At 45.7% G+C, this 17,089-nt stretch overlaps 1 protein-coding gene across 6 annotated transcripts in view; it reads left to right on the top strand.

Moving 5' to 3' along the window:
* L3MBTL3 (L3MBTL histone methyl-lysine binding protein 3) overlaps positions 1-17,089 on the top strand; it is a 558,444-nt gene that overhangs the window by 275,102 nt on the left and 266,253 nt on the right. For all 6 annotated transcript variants that reach the window (XM_069224176.1, XM_069224178.1, XM_069224181.1 and 3 more), the window contains one exon: positions 70-158. In XM_069224176.1, coding sequence (XP_069080277.1) covers positions 70-158 — 89 coding nt within the window. The remainder of the gene's footprint in view (positions 1-69; positions 159-17,089) is intronic.

Raw genomic sequence — 17,089 nt, 5'->3', positions numbered from 1 at the left:
TCGTTCTTCCTCTCGCTTTGTTTTCTCTCTTTCTATCTCTCTGCCTCTTTGTTGCTCTCTGTTACTCAGTTGCTCCTGCAAAAAGGAAAGTATGGAACTGGGTTTCCTACCTGGAAGAAGAGAAGATGCCAGCTGCCCCAGTGAAATTATTCAAAGAGGTAGGTGATGTCACCTTCATTAATGCTTCTAAATTAGGAAATTGACTGTATCTCATAAATTGCAGTGTTCTTTGGTTTAAAGAGAAGAATAGGTAACTGACTGTTCACTGTACAGAATTAAAAAAATGTGTCCTCTTTACAGGACATATATTTATATTGGATGTTAGGTGATTGTGGTTGCCAGCTCTGCTTTTGCTGTTATAATAGACAGGTTGTAGTTTTTATTTTGCATCAGTGTGATCCTGTTGTATAAATTATATACAATCAGGGTCTTTTGTTTATATTTTTTAATACTTCAAGCAGTGTGAGCTGGACTGTCTGAAATTGCTGCAGTGATGGATGGGCCCTGTAAACTGCCCTCTGTTAATGCCCCTATTCATTTTGTTCCTTCCTTTAAATAGTTTAGTGTCTGTGCTGAAGGGAGTAAAATCTTTTTGCTCCCGCTCATATGTGTCAGAAATGCCAAAATTAGATTTAAAGTATTTTTTTAAAATTCTGTTTATTCCTTTTCATCCGCAACATTCAATAACACATTTTCAACAACAGTGACTGTTTGCCAGTTACTGAGCGTCCTTATAGCAAGCATATCAATCAATCTATTCACAGCACAATACGGGCCTTAGTAAGACTCTCTTAAGATCCCCATCCCCACGATTCTAGTACAGTTGGTTCCCCTTTTATATTTCCCACCGTCTGGGTTTTCTAGTCCAGTACCAATGTAGCATAGAGTTGTATTATTAGGCCTCTGTTCCTAGCCAAGCCAAGGATTTGTTTCATAACGTTATGCTCCGATGAGGCCTTCTTGGAATGAGTTCTGTATCTGCCTGGCAGTATGGGTCATTCTCAATTACTGTAAAAAGTTTCCTGTACCCAGCTCAAACGTTTACTTGGTTTGCTCAAAGGTCACAAACTTACTGTTCAAAAACAAGTCATCCACTATGCAGCAGCCACCCTCTCTCCATCTGAGGAAAGATACATTTTAAGTCATGTTGTGGAAAGGCCCAAAGGACCAAAACAGCATATCTTCGACAAACTGAGATCTCCTCCTTACAGTGCTCACTAATCTGCCCCCTATCTGTCATATGAAGTCTGGGGGATCTTGCGGCATCCCTGGGCCCATTGTGAAGGTCCCAGGTAGTGTGTAGTGTTTATATATTCCTTCTAGGAGGGTCTTCTTCTAATTATTAACATCCTTGAACCACTGCACAGCGTGCTGTAGTTGCATCAGAGCTGTAGTTGAGTTACAGCTTTGTAAATCCACCAATCCCAACCTTCTTTCCCCCAACCCTCCAAAAAAACACAAGGGAGCTGTAGAGTGGCCAGTTTGACGCAAGTGCTCTATTCTTCTGTAAGTATTGTGGACATGGGAGTAATAGAAATATGCTTTCTCAGTCCGGTGCTGATATCTCCAGACATCGGTTAAGTAAAATTCAATCAGTAAATTAGCTGTATTTACTTTCATGCAAAGTTTTAACACCAGGTTTTGTGGGGTAAATATATCCAACTGCCAGTTTAGAACACAGTTTACATCCCTTGACCAGTTAAACTTTTTACCCAGGTATGGGGATGTCCTTCTCAGCACAGAGTAAAAGAGCACCTTGTCAGTATTTGGGGCATATGTGTTAGCCAGACAATTCTGAATACCATCCAGACGACTACGCAAAGTAATGTTCGTGCCCTGCGGGTCTACTAGTTAGTTATACTACTTACACGGAAAGCCTGCAGCTACCCACATCAGCAGTCTTCTAGCATAATATAAATAATTGACCGTGAACCTGTGCCCTTTCTGTTTTTCCTCAGCTTGTCCACTTTGGCACTATGTATGTGAGCATCTTGGAGCATTTCAACTGTCTTATGTCATCTAAGCTACAACAGCATTCTATATCTCGTAGGGAATCCTTTAAGGCCCCTATGTTGCATGTTACTAGTGTTCTTCATATTTAGTGGTTTCTTTATTGGGCAATATTTCTGAACCTGCGGCATTTATCCTGCCTGGATCCTTGGCGATATACACTCTGATCAGGTATTGCATTCTCACAACAGATCTTTAGTGAATACAGTCAAATTGTCTACATGGTCAAAGAATATATCGAACAACAATACAACTACTCCACGTAAGGAGTACAGACATTGATCCAAATTGGTTTGCGCCTGCCCAAGAGTGGAATCACATTGCTCCGGAGTCCAGAGTGGCTGTACACAGTTCCCTTCCAACCGCTTAAACTACTACTACACTGGTAATGGGGGAACTAAAACAGTATCCCTCACCAGGCCACCCCTTACTCAGAGGTAATCTTTGTCTCAAACACTGAACAACTAAGCCTTCCTAACTATGCAGTAATCTGGGGTTAGAATCTGTCCTACTGGAGCCAGACCCCAAAACGAAGCGAGGATTTATTGGTCAGAGTCCATTAGCGCTCCTACTCAGTTGGCCTGTGGTGTGGAGGTAGATGTAGTCCACCATAGCTCTTACCACCCCCCTCCCCCGCCCACCTTCTTCACAACATAGTGCCAAACCCCCTTATTAATGTAGATCATTCATGAAACAATTAAATTATTTTGTTGTTGCAAGTCTATCCCGTCCTTTCATTATTGCTAGAATTTTGGTTAAGCATTCACAACTTAGGTAGTCAGAGCATCATGGCCATACTATCTATTTCTCGCCATCCATGTTCTTCACTGCGGGCTCCCTCCGCATGCTCTGAGGAAGCATTGGGACTATGAGGATCCTGTGAGCATGCACGGATGATCCTGGCTCAAGGTTGGATAGGGACAGAAAATAGGCCTGGGCACCAAAATAAAAATGCCCCTCAGTAGTGTACTGAATATCTATTAAAATGGTCCAATTGGGGTAGATTTGAACTTGTAAAGACCTGTTGTATAAGTGTTTTAGAAGGTATGGATAGACTGCATGGATTTAAGCTTGTTGTAAGCAATGCTTGTTTAATAACAGAAAAAATAAACAGTAAAATCCTGCCCAGCAGACCTTAAAAAAGGCTAACAAACCACCTAAAAACAGGTTCACACACTGACCTGTCAAACCATCCCATCAGGCAATGCATGATTGTCCTGTGGGCCAGTCCGACCTTGGTCTGGCGTCTTCCAGCCCGATGAGGCCTAGCCATTAGGTGGCCCCCTCCACTTAGTCGTCTTGCTGCACTGCTTCTCGAGGGTACCCCGAGGTGGCCAGATCTCTGTGGGAGTGCGTTGTCTGATAATTCAAGCCGGCCCAAATATCCCTAGGTTGGTCATAGAAGTTACTTTTCCCCTGTTCTGTTACACTAAGATGTGCAGGATACAGGAACGTTTATTTGATGTTCTTTCTTTGGGATTGCACTTTCCATGTAAAGTGTGGGTATATAACAATATTGCAGTTCTTGGATTGAATAGTGCCAGCCTCCATGGCCGCTCAGAGGAGGCAGTCCCTATCCCTATAATTGAAATTCTTTGTAGTCAAAGCTCTCTGGGGCATTCCCGGTGAGGGTCTAGCATCAACACCCTATGGGCTTTCTCCACTGCAATCAATTCGGATTTACCTTGTGATCATGGCTTCTGGAGGGTCCATTCATCCAGAATGTTTTACTCAGTATCCCTCTGCCCGCTACAGGAAGCTCAGCAAGTGCAGATTGTTATGATGTGAGCAGCCCTCTGCATGTTCTGCCCTATTGTCCTGATTCCAAGTAACCATTGTCTTTTTGCCATTTGTTCCCTGGGTGAAGGAATCTCTGTTTGGAACTCACCGATTGTCTCCTAAACCTTGTTTAATCTGTTGCCTCCTTTTGCAGGCCTGTGCGTAGCAGATTGACTTCTATCTTGACTGCTTCTATTTTCCTTTCCGGGCTGTTCCTGAAACATGTTTGGGCACCAGAAAGTCTGCTCTCTAGGATTGTTCAATTGATGCCTCTTGATCTGCTGAGAGCTGAGCACCAACTGTGGCGTTGGCTCTCATTGTACCAATAAGGCTGTTGGATTTCGGTGGCAGCATCACCTGAATTGTGGGAAACTGAGTTCAGTCCTACACCATGTGACAACTGTCGTCCAATTCCACTTCCGGCCAGCTAGCAGCACCTCATCTCTGCCCAAGAACAGGGATGATTTGTGGCAACCGGAAGCATGGCATTGTGACTTCACATGGAAATCCTGGTGGGTCCGATCTCATCCTTTTCTCACAGTTACATTAGTCTCACACATGCAAAGACAGACAGAGGCAGGAGATGGTTCAATAAGATTTTTTGAATCAGCCATGTCTTAGATAAAATAACATGAAATGCAATAATTAGGATGATTAAAAACATACTAGAAGCAAAATGGTGACAAGAAAAGTGAAACACAAGAAAAGTCCCACCATACTGTCACTATGCAAAATGTGTGATTCCTACCTACGCTACTAGTGGTCTATGTTAGAGCACAGCATTATAAGCCCTAATCTGCCCTTCAAATTCCCCCTAGCCCCAGGGAAGACCCTCATACCGGAGTATGACAGTAGTGGAGAAGCCTGTGATCTATAGACACCATGTAGGCCAGGGAACCAGTGGTCTCAGCGAGCAGCTGTAAGGTAGCCAGACAGCATGCAGTTGTGGTCATCTGGCTGGAACCTCCCTCTGATGTGCATGGGAGAGGGCAATGTTTTTATAATGAAACAGTTGATGTTCTCAGAAAGTGTCCCCACATAAAAATGTGTGTTTCTGTGAATGTTGGAGACACAGTGTATCACTTGTGCCAACAATCCTATCTCACTGCAGCCTTGGAAAAAGAACAAGGTAAAAAAAATATTGTGATAAGAAATGTAAATGCTTTCCTAAGCAAAAAGACAGCAAGATAAAGGAAACAAACATCACCACAAATGTTGCCAATTCTGCAAGAATATACTAAAATGAAATGTTACTAGGCTAAAGGGCGCAAGGAACAAGCCTAGTTGCTAAAATAAAGTGCCCACAGACATCACTAAGATGGCTCTACAACACAGCCTGCCTAGTGGTTCTGCGATGTTATGTACTGTGTGATGGCATTGCCCTGCTGAACCCTAGGCACCTTGTTGTTCCGCTTACTGTGTTTGGTGCCTAGTATTGCAGTAAATACAATAAAGCATTCCAATCGCTGCAACAATAGAGTTCCAGCTCCACCGGGCTCCCACCTGCTTCCGCTCAGGAGCACCAGGGGCACCGAGCAGTTCTAGGGTATGCTGTGCCTTGCTCAGCCTTGGGTACCTCCAGCCCTGTTTAGCCCTAGATTAATGACCAGTCCATGCCCATTGAGGCATATACCAGTTCTGTGACTCATACAGGATAATGCAGCCAACAAGCTGAGCTCGGGCCCCTCTATCTTTCAGGCAAGTGCTCCTTCTTTCAGAATCCTCTGCAGAACAACTCTGACCCAGGTGGCAGCTCTGACCCACAGTCCTTCATCTACACTTTTCAGATCAGTTGCTAGCTGGCCTGCTGCCTAGATGGGCCCCATACCAGGAGTCCTTGTGCCCCCCTACACTTCTCTCAGGGGAGAGGGTACCACAAGACCTCTCTAAAATAAATAGGTTCACAGCCAGGGCACCAGTCTTATTTCTCACACAGGGGCACTTCTTTAGCCCTCTGTCCCAGTGCCACAGTTTGAGACGACTAGGCTTCCTCTTCAGGAGAACTGTCAGGAAAGAGATTGCACTGTAGGCAACCTGGGGGCCCTGGATCCTCAAGATAACCTGTGGAGAAGGGAGGGAGGGAGAGAGGGAGAGAGAGGGAGAAAAAAAAAACACACCTAGGGCTTACAACCTCCTGGATTGTGGCGTCTGCCTCTAACTGTTCTTGTTTCTGGCAAAGCCAGTGGGCTCCCCAATACAGCAAGGATAGTGCTCAGGATGGAAAGGCTAGGCATTGGTGTACTTGAGCTGCTATTGTCAGGGCAGTATTTGGCAGGATGTTGTAGGAAATTGACAAGGGGGTTCCGGAGAGCCTCTGCTGTGCATCCTATCTTATAGAAACATCTAGTTGCAGATTCCTTACCTTGAAATTTCCCCAGGCATCAGTCTGGATCTGGAGATTTTTCTTGAGCTGTACCCCTGTGCGCTGTTAGGTAGTGTTGATCTGCTCCGCGTCCATCGTCGGCGTCATCTGCGCTGGATATGATGCTGCGGGTCCTATGTAGGTGCCATCCGGGCATGCTGACGTTAGTTTTTTTCTTTCCACGCCCACCAGCGCTGATCTGAAGAAAGAGCTATCCTTCATTCACTTTTTGACTGGTCTTTTTCTACGTTTTTTCGAAATTTTGAGTGTTTAACTCCTGGTGCATTGAGGGATGTCTTCATGTAAGTCCGGGTTCAAGCCCTGTGGATCCTGCCATTGGGCGATGTCTGTGACAGATCTACACCTTGTATGCCTTTGGTGTCTGGAGCGCGACCACAACCCGAAGTTGTGCCTTGAGTGCCAGGCGACGAATCCAAAGGCTTTGAGTTAGCGGTTCCTAAAGCTGCTGGCGGACCGGCGCTCGACTTAACGTTTTCCACTTCAAGTCCCCGGGACGATTGGGTAAGTTGAGGCATAAGAAGAAGTTGAAAAAAGCTAAACGTTCTTTGACTTCACCTTGACTGTCAGCCGATGAGACTAGGGAGCATGAGCGTCATTGATCTAGGCCTCCCTCTGTGTCCGGATTGACTCTGCGCCCCCCTGACTTTCCGGAAGGCAGAGTGACTCCTGCCCAACTTGAGGAGTTTTATGAGGCCAGGTGCCTCTTTTTTGAGCAGTCCAACTCTGCTGGCACGCCTTTGGGCCTTTAGGAGACAGAAGGGGCCCCTTCGGGTTCCGCGCCGGTTGCTTCGGCTCCGAGGGGCACCCATGGATCCGGACCAATGTCAGTCATACCCATTCAAACTTTCCCGGTGCCACCCATGCCCCTGGGCAGGCAGGTCTACCTCCTCATTGCCAACTCCAACATGGAGCCAGATGGGTGTTGTGCAACGCTAACTCTGGTGCAGACAGGGGCCATGCCCCCTGTGGTTGATCCTGAGCCTTATTCCTATGGGCGAGGTTAATTGAGGAATTGGAGGGGTCCCTGGACCCTTTAGAATACCAGCTCCAAGACCCCATAGGCTGGCGTACGGACCTGGGTGAAGCCAGTGGACTGGATACCTTCCAATATACTGGCATGCTCTCTCCCCCTACCATGGCTACGGAGGTGGTAGCTTCATATTCAATGGTGGTGCAGAAAGTGGCCGAGGTCCTGGACCTTGAGCCACCTTCAGTGGCAGTCAGGTAATCTACTGACAGGTGCCTGGGGCTTCATCCTTTGAACCTTGGCTTCCTTTTAATGAAGCCCATAAGGATGTCCTACTGGGTACCTAAGCCAAACCCAGCACAGGGACTCCTGTGAACAGGATAATTGCCCGCAGCCATTGCCCTGCACCATGTGACCCAGGTTTCCTGGCGCAATACGCCTCTCCTGAGAGCTTGGTTATCCAAGCCTCCACCTCCAAGGGTGTGTTCCCTTCCACTCCCCCAAATAGGAAATACAAAAGATTGGACTCAATGGGGAAGATGTTTTCTTCTGCCAGCTTTGCCTTGCGGTCCTTAAAGACCGCATGTCTTTTGTCTCGTTATTCTCCTCACTGTGTGGGATATGGTTGCGTAAGTGCTGCCACAGGTTCCGGAGGAGGCCCAGACTGTACTTTTCCAAGCAGGTTCTGATAGGACAGACGCAGGAAAGTTGACGATCCGATATGGACTGGACACAACCGACTCACTGGGCAGATCGGTTGCTTCAACAGTGGCCTTGAGGCGCCGTGGCTGTTTGAGGACGTCGGGCTTTTCCGGCAATGGGGATGTCCAAGCCAATCTTACGGACATGCCCTTTGATGGCACCCATCTCATTCTCACTCATTCCGAGCCCCTCCATATTACTGTGACTCAGTCTCACACACGGTAACACTAAGTTACACTCACTGTCCTTCTCCCTCACACGCATTCATTGTCATACATACTCATCCTTACTGTTGTTGCGTAGGTTCTCATTATCCTAATGAGACTACTGGATTTGGGTGGCAGAATCACCTGTACTGCGGGGAACTTAGTCTGATCCTGCACCATGTGACACCTGTCGGCCTAATCCGGGTTTGTTCTGGCTAACTAGCAGTGCCTCATCTCCACCTAAGAGCAGGGATGATTGGGGCAACCGGGCGCATGACATACATGACTCCTCAGGGGAATTGTGGTCACTCAGATCTCATCCGTTTCTCTCAGGTACATTAGTCTCACATATGCAAGGACAATCAAAGGCAGAGTATAGTCCTGTAAGGTTTTATTGAAGTAACTGCATCTTAGATAATAAAGCATGTATTGCAATAACTAGGACGATGAAGCAGAAAAAGATAAAAATTGTGACAAGGAGAGTAAAACACAAAAACGACTCCTCCATACTGTCACTAGGGTTTGTAGAGATAATTCCTACCTAAGTTATGTTCGAGCACAGCGTGTTGAGCTCTAATTCCGCGTTTCAGGTTCCCCCTGGGAAGACATTATTTCTCATACCTGAGCAAGAGGCCTGTAGTCTACAACGGCAGCTGTAGCAAAGCAGTGAGCATACAGTCGTGGTCATCTGGCTGGAATCTCCCTCTAAAGTACATGGGTCAAAGTAGTGTTTTTATAATAAAACATCTGATGTTCCAAGGATCCCCACATAAGAGTGTGCATGTTTCTGTGAACATTGGAGACAAAGCATACCACTTTTGCCGGCAGCCTATCTTAATGCAGCCTTGAGAAAAGCATAGATTGAGAGAAATGTCTTGTTTAAGAACGCAGTGCTGACCTAGGCGAACAACAGCTAGATAGAGAAAATAAAACAAGACCGCAAAACTGTGGCTAATGTTAAAATAATAAAACAAAGCTGAATAAAATATATCTAGGTTAAAGTGCACAGTGGCAGGCCTAGTCTGCTAAAATAAAGTGTATAAAGCTATAGCTAAAATGGCAATACAACACTGTCATTCTCACTCGCTCTCACTTCTTCACTGACCCTCTCTCACTTTAGCTCATGCACATAGTCACACAGACATGCTCACAGTGCTGGGATTTCACCAACTCTGAACAATCTCTCTGAAGGCTGTTGCAGGCACCTTCATGCACATGTGTCAGCAGTCAGACAATGTCACTAGCTGCCGTAGTTTGTTGCTAGACCCGAAGCAGTTATGCATTTTATTTTTATTATATCAAGTGAATATTTATTCACTCTTGATACAATAAAAATGGACCACAAAACAGAGGTGTAGTGTATTTGTGGTACACATAAAGGAGAGCCGCCACTGGTCCTGGGACACCCATCCATCAAACCAATCTATCCACTCAGTCATCCATCCTTTCACTTATCCACCCCCTTTCATCCATTTGTTCATCTATCCACCCTTTCACTCCATCTATCCACCCTTTCACTCCATCTATCCACCCTTTCACTCCATCTATCCATCCTTTTACTCCATCCATCCGTCATCCTCCCTTTGGCTCATCCATCTATCCTCTCTTTCACTCAGCCAGCCATCCTTACACCCATCCATCCACCCTTTGTCCCACTCATCAATCTTTACATACATTCTTTCACTTATCCATATTTTCACTCATCGATCCATACTTTCACTCTGTGTATCTACTCATCTATCCATTCTTTCACTCATTCTACCATCCCTCCTTTCTCATTATCAATCTACCCACCCTTTCACTCCACCCATACACCCTATCTCTCTTTCGCTCTTCCATTCTTATGTCTATCCTTTCACTCATTCATTCATGCATCTATCCATCCACCATTTCATCCATCCATCCCCCCACCCATCCTTCCTTTCACTCTCAACCTCCAAAGCTTTGAGTCTTTGCCTGCCGAACTGCATACAGAAGAGGCCCATCAAGAACCCTTCATTACTGAAGCTGCTAAGGTGGGGTGGTTGACGATGCCCCTTCAGCAGAAGGTTAACTACACACTTACCTCTTAGTTCACTAGTGCAGTTGTCGTCGTCTGCAGCTGGACCTTCCCTCTCTTGGGCCTCTACGCTGGAGATAAGGAGCACTCTTGTCATGCTCAATAATGGGTTTTTTTCAAAGTGAAAGCAATGCATTACTAAATACATGTTACTGCCAGGAGAGCAGCCCCCTGTATCCTTTCTACAGCCTACCCCTCTCTGATGATTCTTGCCACTCACTCCCTCCTTATCCTCATCAGCCTGCCTCACTCCAGCAGTTGAAGTGAATGGAGCTTTGTAACTCCTCCTATGGCCACTGTTTATGCGCCCCAAAAGCAACCGGATCCATGGCATTCTACTTCAGCACTGCCTCTCCTATGATGTCACGCCGTACCTTTTGTCTGCAGGTTGAATAAAACCTCACCCGGCTGGCGCTTCCGCAGGACATCTGCAAAGTTCACTGGAGTTCACTCAAGAGATTCTAGCACAGTGTCTCAGAGCAGTAATTTCTTTTCAGCAACTCTGTGTCTTTATTTCCCTGTTCCTGCCTCTCCCCAGAGGGTGGCAGGGCAGCACCTTTTTTGCCTATGAACACCACTTGCTCAGACGCTTCCTTTCATCTGAGCTGTTCTGGACAAAGTCCTGTTTCGGGCTTGATCTCCCGAGAGACGAGTCCAGGATATTCAGGCTATGATAACCATGTTTAAGCCTCTATCCTGGATTTGGCTGAGAATGTCTCTGAGGCTGCTGGGCCTCATGACATCCTGCATCCTGCTGATGACACATGCCAGATGGCATTTGTGGGCTCTGCAGTGGGACCTGAAGTTCCAGTGGACGCAGCATCATGGGAAACTATGCGACATGGTCCACATCTCAGAGGGAACTGCACGAGATCTGCAGCAGTGGCTAATGAACCATGATTAGGTCAGAGGCAGATCCCTCTCCATTCTCCAACCAGATCTGCGGTAGTGACAGATGTGTCACTCCTGTGATGGGCCGGCCACCTGTGAAAGGCGGAGATTAGAGGCATCTGGTCTCCTACGGAGTTAGGACTCCACATCAACCTTTTGGAGTTCTGGGCAATGAGACTAGCATTGAAAGCATTTCTTTCCTCCCTCCAAGGGAAGGTAGTGCAGGTGTTCACGGACAACACCACCACCATGTTGTACTGCAACAAGCGGGGTGGGTTCATGGACCGTTTGTCAAGAGGCTCTGCACCTTTGGACGTGGCTAGAACAGGGCATTTCCCTTGTGGTTTAACATCTGGTGGGCTCTCTGAACGCCAGAGTAGACAAACTCAGCCGACAATGCTTAGTCAGTCACAAATCCATCCGGAGGTTGCGCAAGGTCTCTTCCAGCAGTGGGGAGAGCCTTGGTTAGATCTGTTTGCCTTGCCAAGAAAGCGCAATATCAGCATTATTGCACATTAGAGTTTCCAAGTCATCAATTGCTCGGCAAAGCTTTTCATCTCTTGTGGAACTCAAGCCTCCTGTGCGCCTTTCCGCGCATACCACTTCTGTCCAGAGTTCTCAAGAAGATCAAGAACGTTTGGGCCCAAATAATGCTTGTGGCTACGGACTGGGCAGGGCACAGAGTCTGGTATCCCGAGTGACTGAACATGGCCATTGATCCTCAGATTAGACTCCCCCTTCGGGAGGATCTTCTGTCACAGCAGAGGGGAGGGTTCTCCACCCAAACCTGTACAGTCTCCGAATTCTTGTATGGAGATTGAGCGGCAGCAATTGACAGCATTTGACCTTCCGCCCAAAGTCTGTAATATAATCTTAGCAGCCAGGCATCCAACAACGAAAACGGTATTCCTGTCTGTGGAAGAAATGTGTTGCATGGTGCACAAACAAGTCTGTTGACGTCCTTTCTGCCCATCTTTCTGAGGTTCTCTTGTTTTTACTTTCTCTGGCCCAGCAGGGCTCTGCTATGGGCAGTCTCAAAAGTTATCTGTCTCCCATTTCTGCTTTTTTGTAGTTGCTTGATCAACCTTCCTTGTTTACACTTCCCATTGTTAATAGGTTCTTTAAAGGCCTTACACATGTTTCCTCAATCCCCATTCATTATGCCCCAATGGGATTTTAATTTGGTTCTGACATTCCTGATCTGTGCTCCTTTCAAGTCTCTCCTCAACTGTCCTCTCAGGCTTCTCACTTTGAAAACAGCCTTTCTTGTGGCCATCTGCCCGCAGGGTGAGTGAGCTGCAGGCATTGTCATCTAATCCTCCCTACCTTTAAATATATCTGTACAAAGTAGTGATTCACATTAGGGCCTCCTTTATTCCAAAAGTGGTTACACCCTTCCATGTAGACCAATTCATCACCTTACCTACTTTTCGCTTCCTTCTAAGGAAGAGGAGAGACTACACCACCTGGACCCAAAAAGAATGTTGATGTTCTACCTTGATCGTACCAACGGGTTCCGGTTGGATGATCAACTGTTGGTTTTGTGTGGGCCAAGAAAGGTCGGGCAGTGCAGAAGAGAACCGTTTCCAGATGGGCTGTACTCTGCATTTAAATGTGCTATGCACCGACTAAGATGCAACCCCCTGAGTGTTTGCCTGCTCATTCTACCAGACCTAAAGCTGTGACAACTGCATTAGCATGTGAAGTCCGAGCCCTTGACATCTGTCAGGTAGCAATGTGGGCATCTTGGCATATGTTTACCAAACACTACTGCCTGAACAGTCAGGTTTGTAGAGGCGGGCACTTTGTCTGTTTGGTCTTGGTGAACTTTCTAGTGCGATCTTAGTTTGCAGACCCACCTTCGGGGATGATATTGCTTGGGTATCTATTCTAAGGTTAGGACTCTTCAACTAGATGTCTCTGTCAGATGGACAAGTTACTCACCTTCAGTAATGCCTTATCTGGTGTAGACAATATCTAGTTGCAGACTCTGTACCGACCTACCCATCCTCCCTGCTCTGCGTACTGATTTGTAGGGGCAGGGACTCCCTTTCAGGACCCTAGTTTTGACTCACCAGTGGTCAGTGTTCTTCATGGCTCTGCTGGTGGCAGCTATATAGGACCCGTGACGTCATATTCGGCGTAGGGAACGGGCATGGAGCTGATCGACACTCCCTAACGGTACGCAGGGGTACTTACTGCTCAAAATAAATCTCTGGATCCAGACTGACACCTAGGGGAATTCTAAGATACGGAATCTGCAACTAGATTTTGTCCCTACCAGATAGGGCAACTTTACTTTGCCAGGTGAGCCTCTGCTTGTTCTGTTGGGAGACCCTGGGGCCATGAGTGTTCTCCCTACCACTACTTCTAGAGACAATTTTATATCCTTTCTTTTACTAGCGGCACGCCTTTGTATAGCCCAGTTGTGGAAACAGCCTCACGCCCCCTACCGTTAACCTGTGGTGGAGTAAGATGTGAAACACATGCTGTGGAGAAACTCACTGCTATACTTGAGACAAACGGACTAAATTTGAGTCCTTGTGGCGTCCCTTAATTACCTACATCCGTCAACAAGGCAGGTTAGGGGGCATACACCTTACTATATCAAAAACACTTAGAGCCTCAGACATGTGGGCATTTTCATCCCCGTAGTCTGAGGAGGATACCTCATAATAGAGCTACAGCATAGCCACCTGGAGAGTTTGAAGATTGCCCTTACGGTGGCCATATCTCCCTCCCTGTGTTGTCGGATATTGATATATGCCCCTGTTTATTGCTTACCACTGTACTTAGTGCTACCTTACTAATCCACTGCAGAAACATGCTGTTATTGATATTGTGAACTGTTTTCTTGATTCATTTTGATATACTGCTTTGTCTCTCAGAAGGCTGATTGTTTGATCAATGTGTCATGTTTATTATTAATTATTAAAATGCAAAAATAAAGCTTTAAAAATAAAAAATAAACTAGTAATAGATCTGACTGCCTGAAAAAGAGAGAGGCCGTGGGCACACCATAAAATTAAGCACTAAGACTTGTGGGAGAACTTATGTATCTTTAGTTAGGAGAACTTCTTTGATGCAGCAGGAGAGCCAGCAGGCCTATCCAGGCTTCCAACGGCACCAGGACATAGGAGTCTGGAGGTGCTATCCTCTAAGGCCTTTGAGTCAGAGCAGAAGGAAGAGGAGCTCTGTGCTGAAACGCCCATGCACTCTAGGGCCAAAAACTTATCTGGGAACTGTAGCCCTCCTCAAACGCTTAAGGGTCAACCCCAGGTGTTTCGCCAAAAACATCGACAGACTGAGGCAGAGCACCACTCCTGAGGGAGTCTGGTGTCGAGCCCTGAGCAAGGCCTCAAAAAGCACCAACCTTTGAGCTGTAATCACTCAACCAGTGTTGACTGAAGGGTTATCTTACATGGAAGTTTTTACCCTCTGGAAGTGACGAGCAGAGCCACACATCAGCACCACCCATGCAGGCTGACGTCAGTTCCTTTCTTTTTTAGTAAAATTACATTTGTCAGTAGTAATAACTGATTTATAGCTCTGAGAAACGGAAGACGTGTGGTATGACTTACAATAGACAAAGTTTGGTTATTGAGAGAAGCACTGGCAAAGCCAATAAGCCTTGCCTGCAAGAGCAGTTGGTTTCACCAAGGTCTTTTTGCTGTGTTGTACAGCAGCACAGCTGAAAGTTATTTAAAAAAAAAAAACAGTGTTAGTGTTTTTTCCCTAACTTTTCAGCTATGCTGGACAGCAACTGCTTTACTGTATGGCATGGTTAAAAGACATTGGCAAAGCCAATAGCTCTTGTAGGTGAGCCCTATTGAATATGCCAGTACTTGTTTTTATTGTCGACAAGTCCCACTTCAAACCAACAAAAAGCATTCAATTCTTGTGCACTTTTAAAACCTGGCTGTCCACAGAGAGGATTCTCAAACTTTAAGGTACTTGCACATCAAAATCAAAAACTGCCAGTGCTGCCAGTACATCATTTAAAATTATTGACAGGCATGATATCCCAATTAATTCATGTCAGTCCATTGTGCTGACTACATATGCACTCTCTTTAAAAGGAATTGGGCACTCAGTGTTGCTAAGCTATCCTCCCTCTTGGCTGTGCAATTGTAGCCTGTCTGCATTGTTATGTAATGCTGCGCACTAGTATACCTCAGACGTGCAGACAGAGAAGTCAAAAATATGCAGATACATTATCCGCTTATTCTGCAGAAAGGAAAATGAAAACATCAGAGAAATCACTTATCTACATGGATCTTTTCACAAGTGAAATGTCTTATCATTCCTTTCTGTAAGAAACTAATAGCAGATCTTTAAAACACAGTGGAAGGCAGACGTCTTGTTTATCAAGTTCCACATGCTTAACCAGAGTCTAAAACAAAGGGGCTATAATATTTCTAGGCCCAACATAATAAACCAATTTCATGTCTGTGATGTGTAAACGTGTCTGAGTCGCTTGTCTCTGCACTGAATATGAACACTGGAAGTTCAAACTGTACAATCCTGTACGTGCCACCAGTATTGCACCATTTTGAGGCAGGGTGGATGAGGCAGTGGTGCAACAGCAGGTGTGCTCCTGAAATCTTGACAAGAACTGGGATTAGCTAGAAAAAGATAGTTGTGAAATCCCATCAAAGGCGGGAATAGAAGTAGCAGCACAACAATTTCTTTTTTTTCATAAACACACTGTCTCTACTGGAGACTTGGTGACAGTGAGCAGTGGGGCTGCAGGTGTCTAGCTTCCTTTCAAGCTTCAATCCCATGGGCTTAGAGGGCAATTGTTTTCCTTGATTACATTTGCCTTCTAGACCCCAGAAGAGGTCCTCTTTTTGCTCAGCTAGAATCATTTTTTACTATGCCCTTTTGTATTAGATTAATGTGTCAATATTTGCCCATTAGTACTGGGATGCTCTGAGACAACTGCACTAGAAAGGTAATCTCTTCATCTTACACAAATTGTTTGATTAACTTTTAATTGTCTCCAAGACAAATGCTAGAAAATTACAAACTGAAACTCCTTTTGCATTTTAAATTTTACAAATTGGTGTAGTACCCTTCAGAAACAGTGAGTCCAAAACCAAATGTAAACCTCAGTGCTACAAAGTGACCCAGTCTTGCTTTTTACACCTTGGGCCAGACCTGGCTTTTTCTGCTGACCACATTTTGCATTCTGAGACTTGTATTTTTGTTTTTCCCTAATAAGTTTGTACTTAAACATCTCAGCAAGCTGGGTGTTGTGCTGTTACCCAAAAAATAAACCTGTCTGACTGACATGAAACCCTGTTTGACTGTTTTGTTGTTCAGACTCGTTCATTAGCATCATGCATAAAAAAACTGATAATGCTCTTTGTAGTTAAGTGACTCTTGCCAGGCTTCATTGAATATACATTTAGCAAGGAGACTTAGATCTGATTGGCTGGTCCCCTTTATATATTTGTAGAGAGACCTTTTTTACTACTTGTGAGACCAGAAGGAAAGACTGTCTTATATCAGGGCACTTTAAAGACAAATATTTGACTTCACCACTTTTAATTTCTCTACCGCCTTCTCATCTCTTCTTCATCTTGTCTATCTGTCTTATTGTTTTTGTCTCTCTCTCTCTCCAGTTCACCAATTGGCTCTTATTTCGCTCATCAGTTTCTCCTCTCACCCCATCTTCTCTTCTTATCTTCCTCTTGTGCTGCTATCGTCTCCGATTTGGCCCTCGTCAAATTCTGAGAGAATACTCCGGATCAGTGTTCTGGATATAAAATGATTATGAAGAGGTCTGCACTCATGAGGGTGATGGCTTGGGTAGCCAACATGTCGGATGTGCTTTGAGCGAAGTCTGTTGCGCACTCCGAATATCCTTTGATTATCCTGCTGGGGGCCCGCCATCAGTGCGTCTCACTGACCTTCCTGCACTCATCACACACATAACTTCTCCCTTTGACAAAGTTGTGACTGTGGTAGGTTACGGAGAGATGTTGCGACCGACGGCCGCTAACACCCAGGGACGGCACTGGGGCCCATGTGGCACGCATAAGAAACTCCGAGGACGTGGCTGGATGCCGCTCACTGGTAGCCTCGAC

The sequence above is a fragment of the Pleurodeles waltl genome, chromosome 3_1 (genome assembly GCF_031143425.1).
Source record: "Pleurodeles waltl isolate 20211129_DDA chromosome 3_1, aPleWal1.hap1.20221129, whole genome shotgun sequence".
NCBI classification, from domain to species: domain Eukaryota; kingdom Metazoa; phylum Chordata; class Amphibia; order Caudata; family Salamandridae; genus Pleurodeles; species Pleurodeles waltl.
Note: the sequence above shows the minus strand (reverse complement) of the source record. Positions and strands in the feature narration are given on the sequence as shown.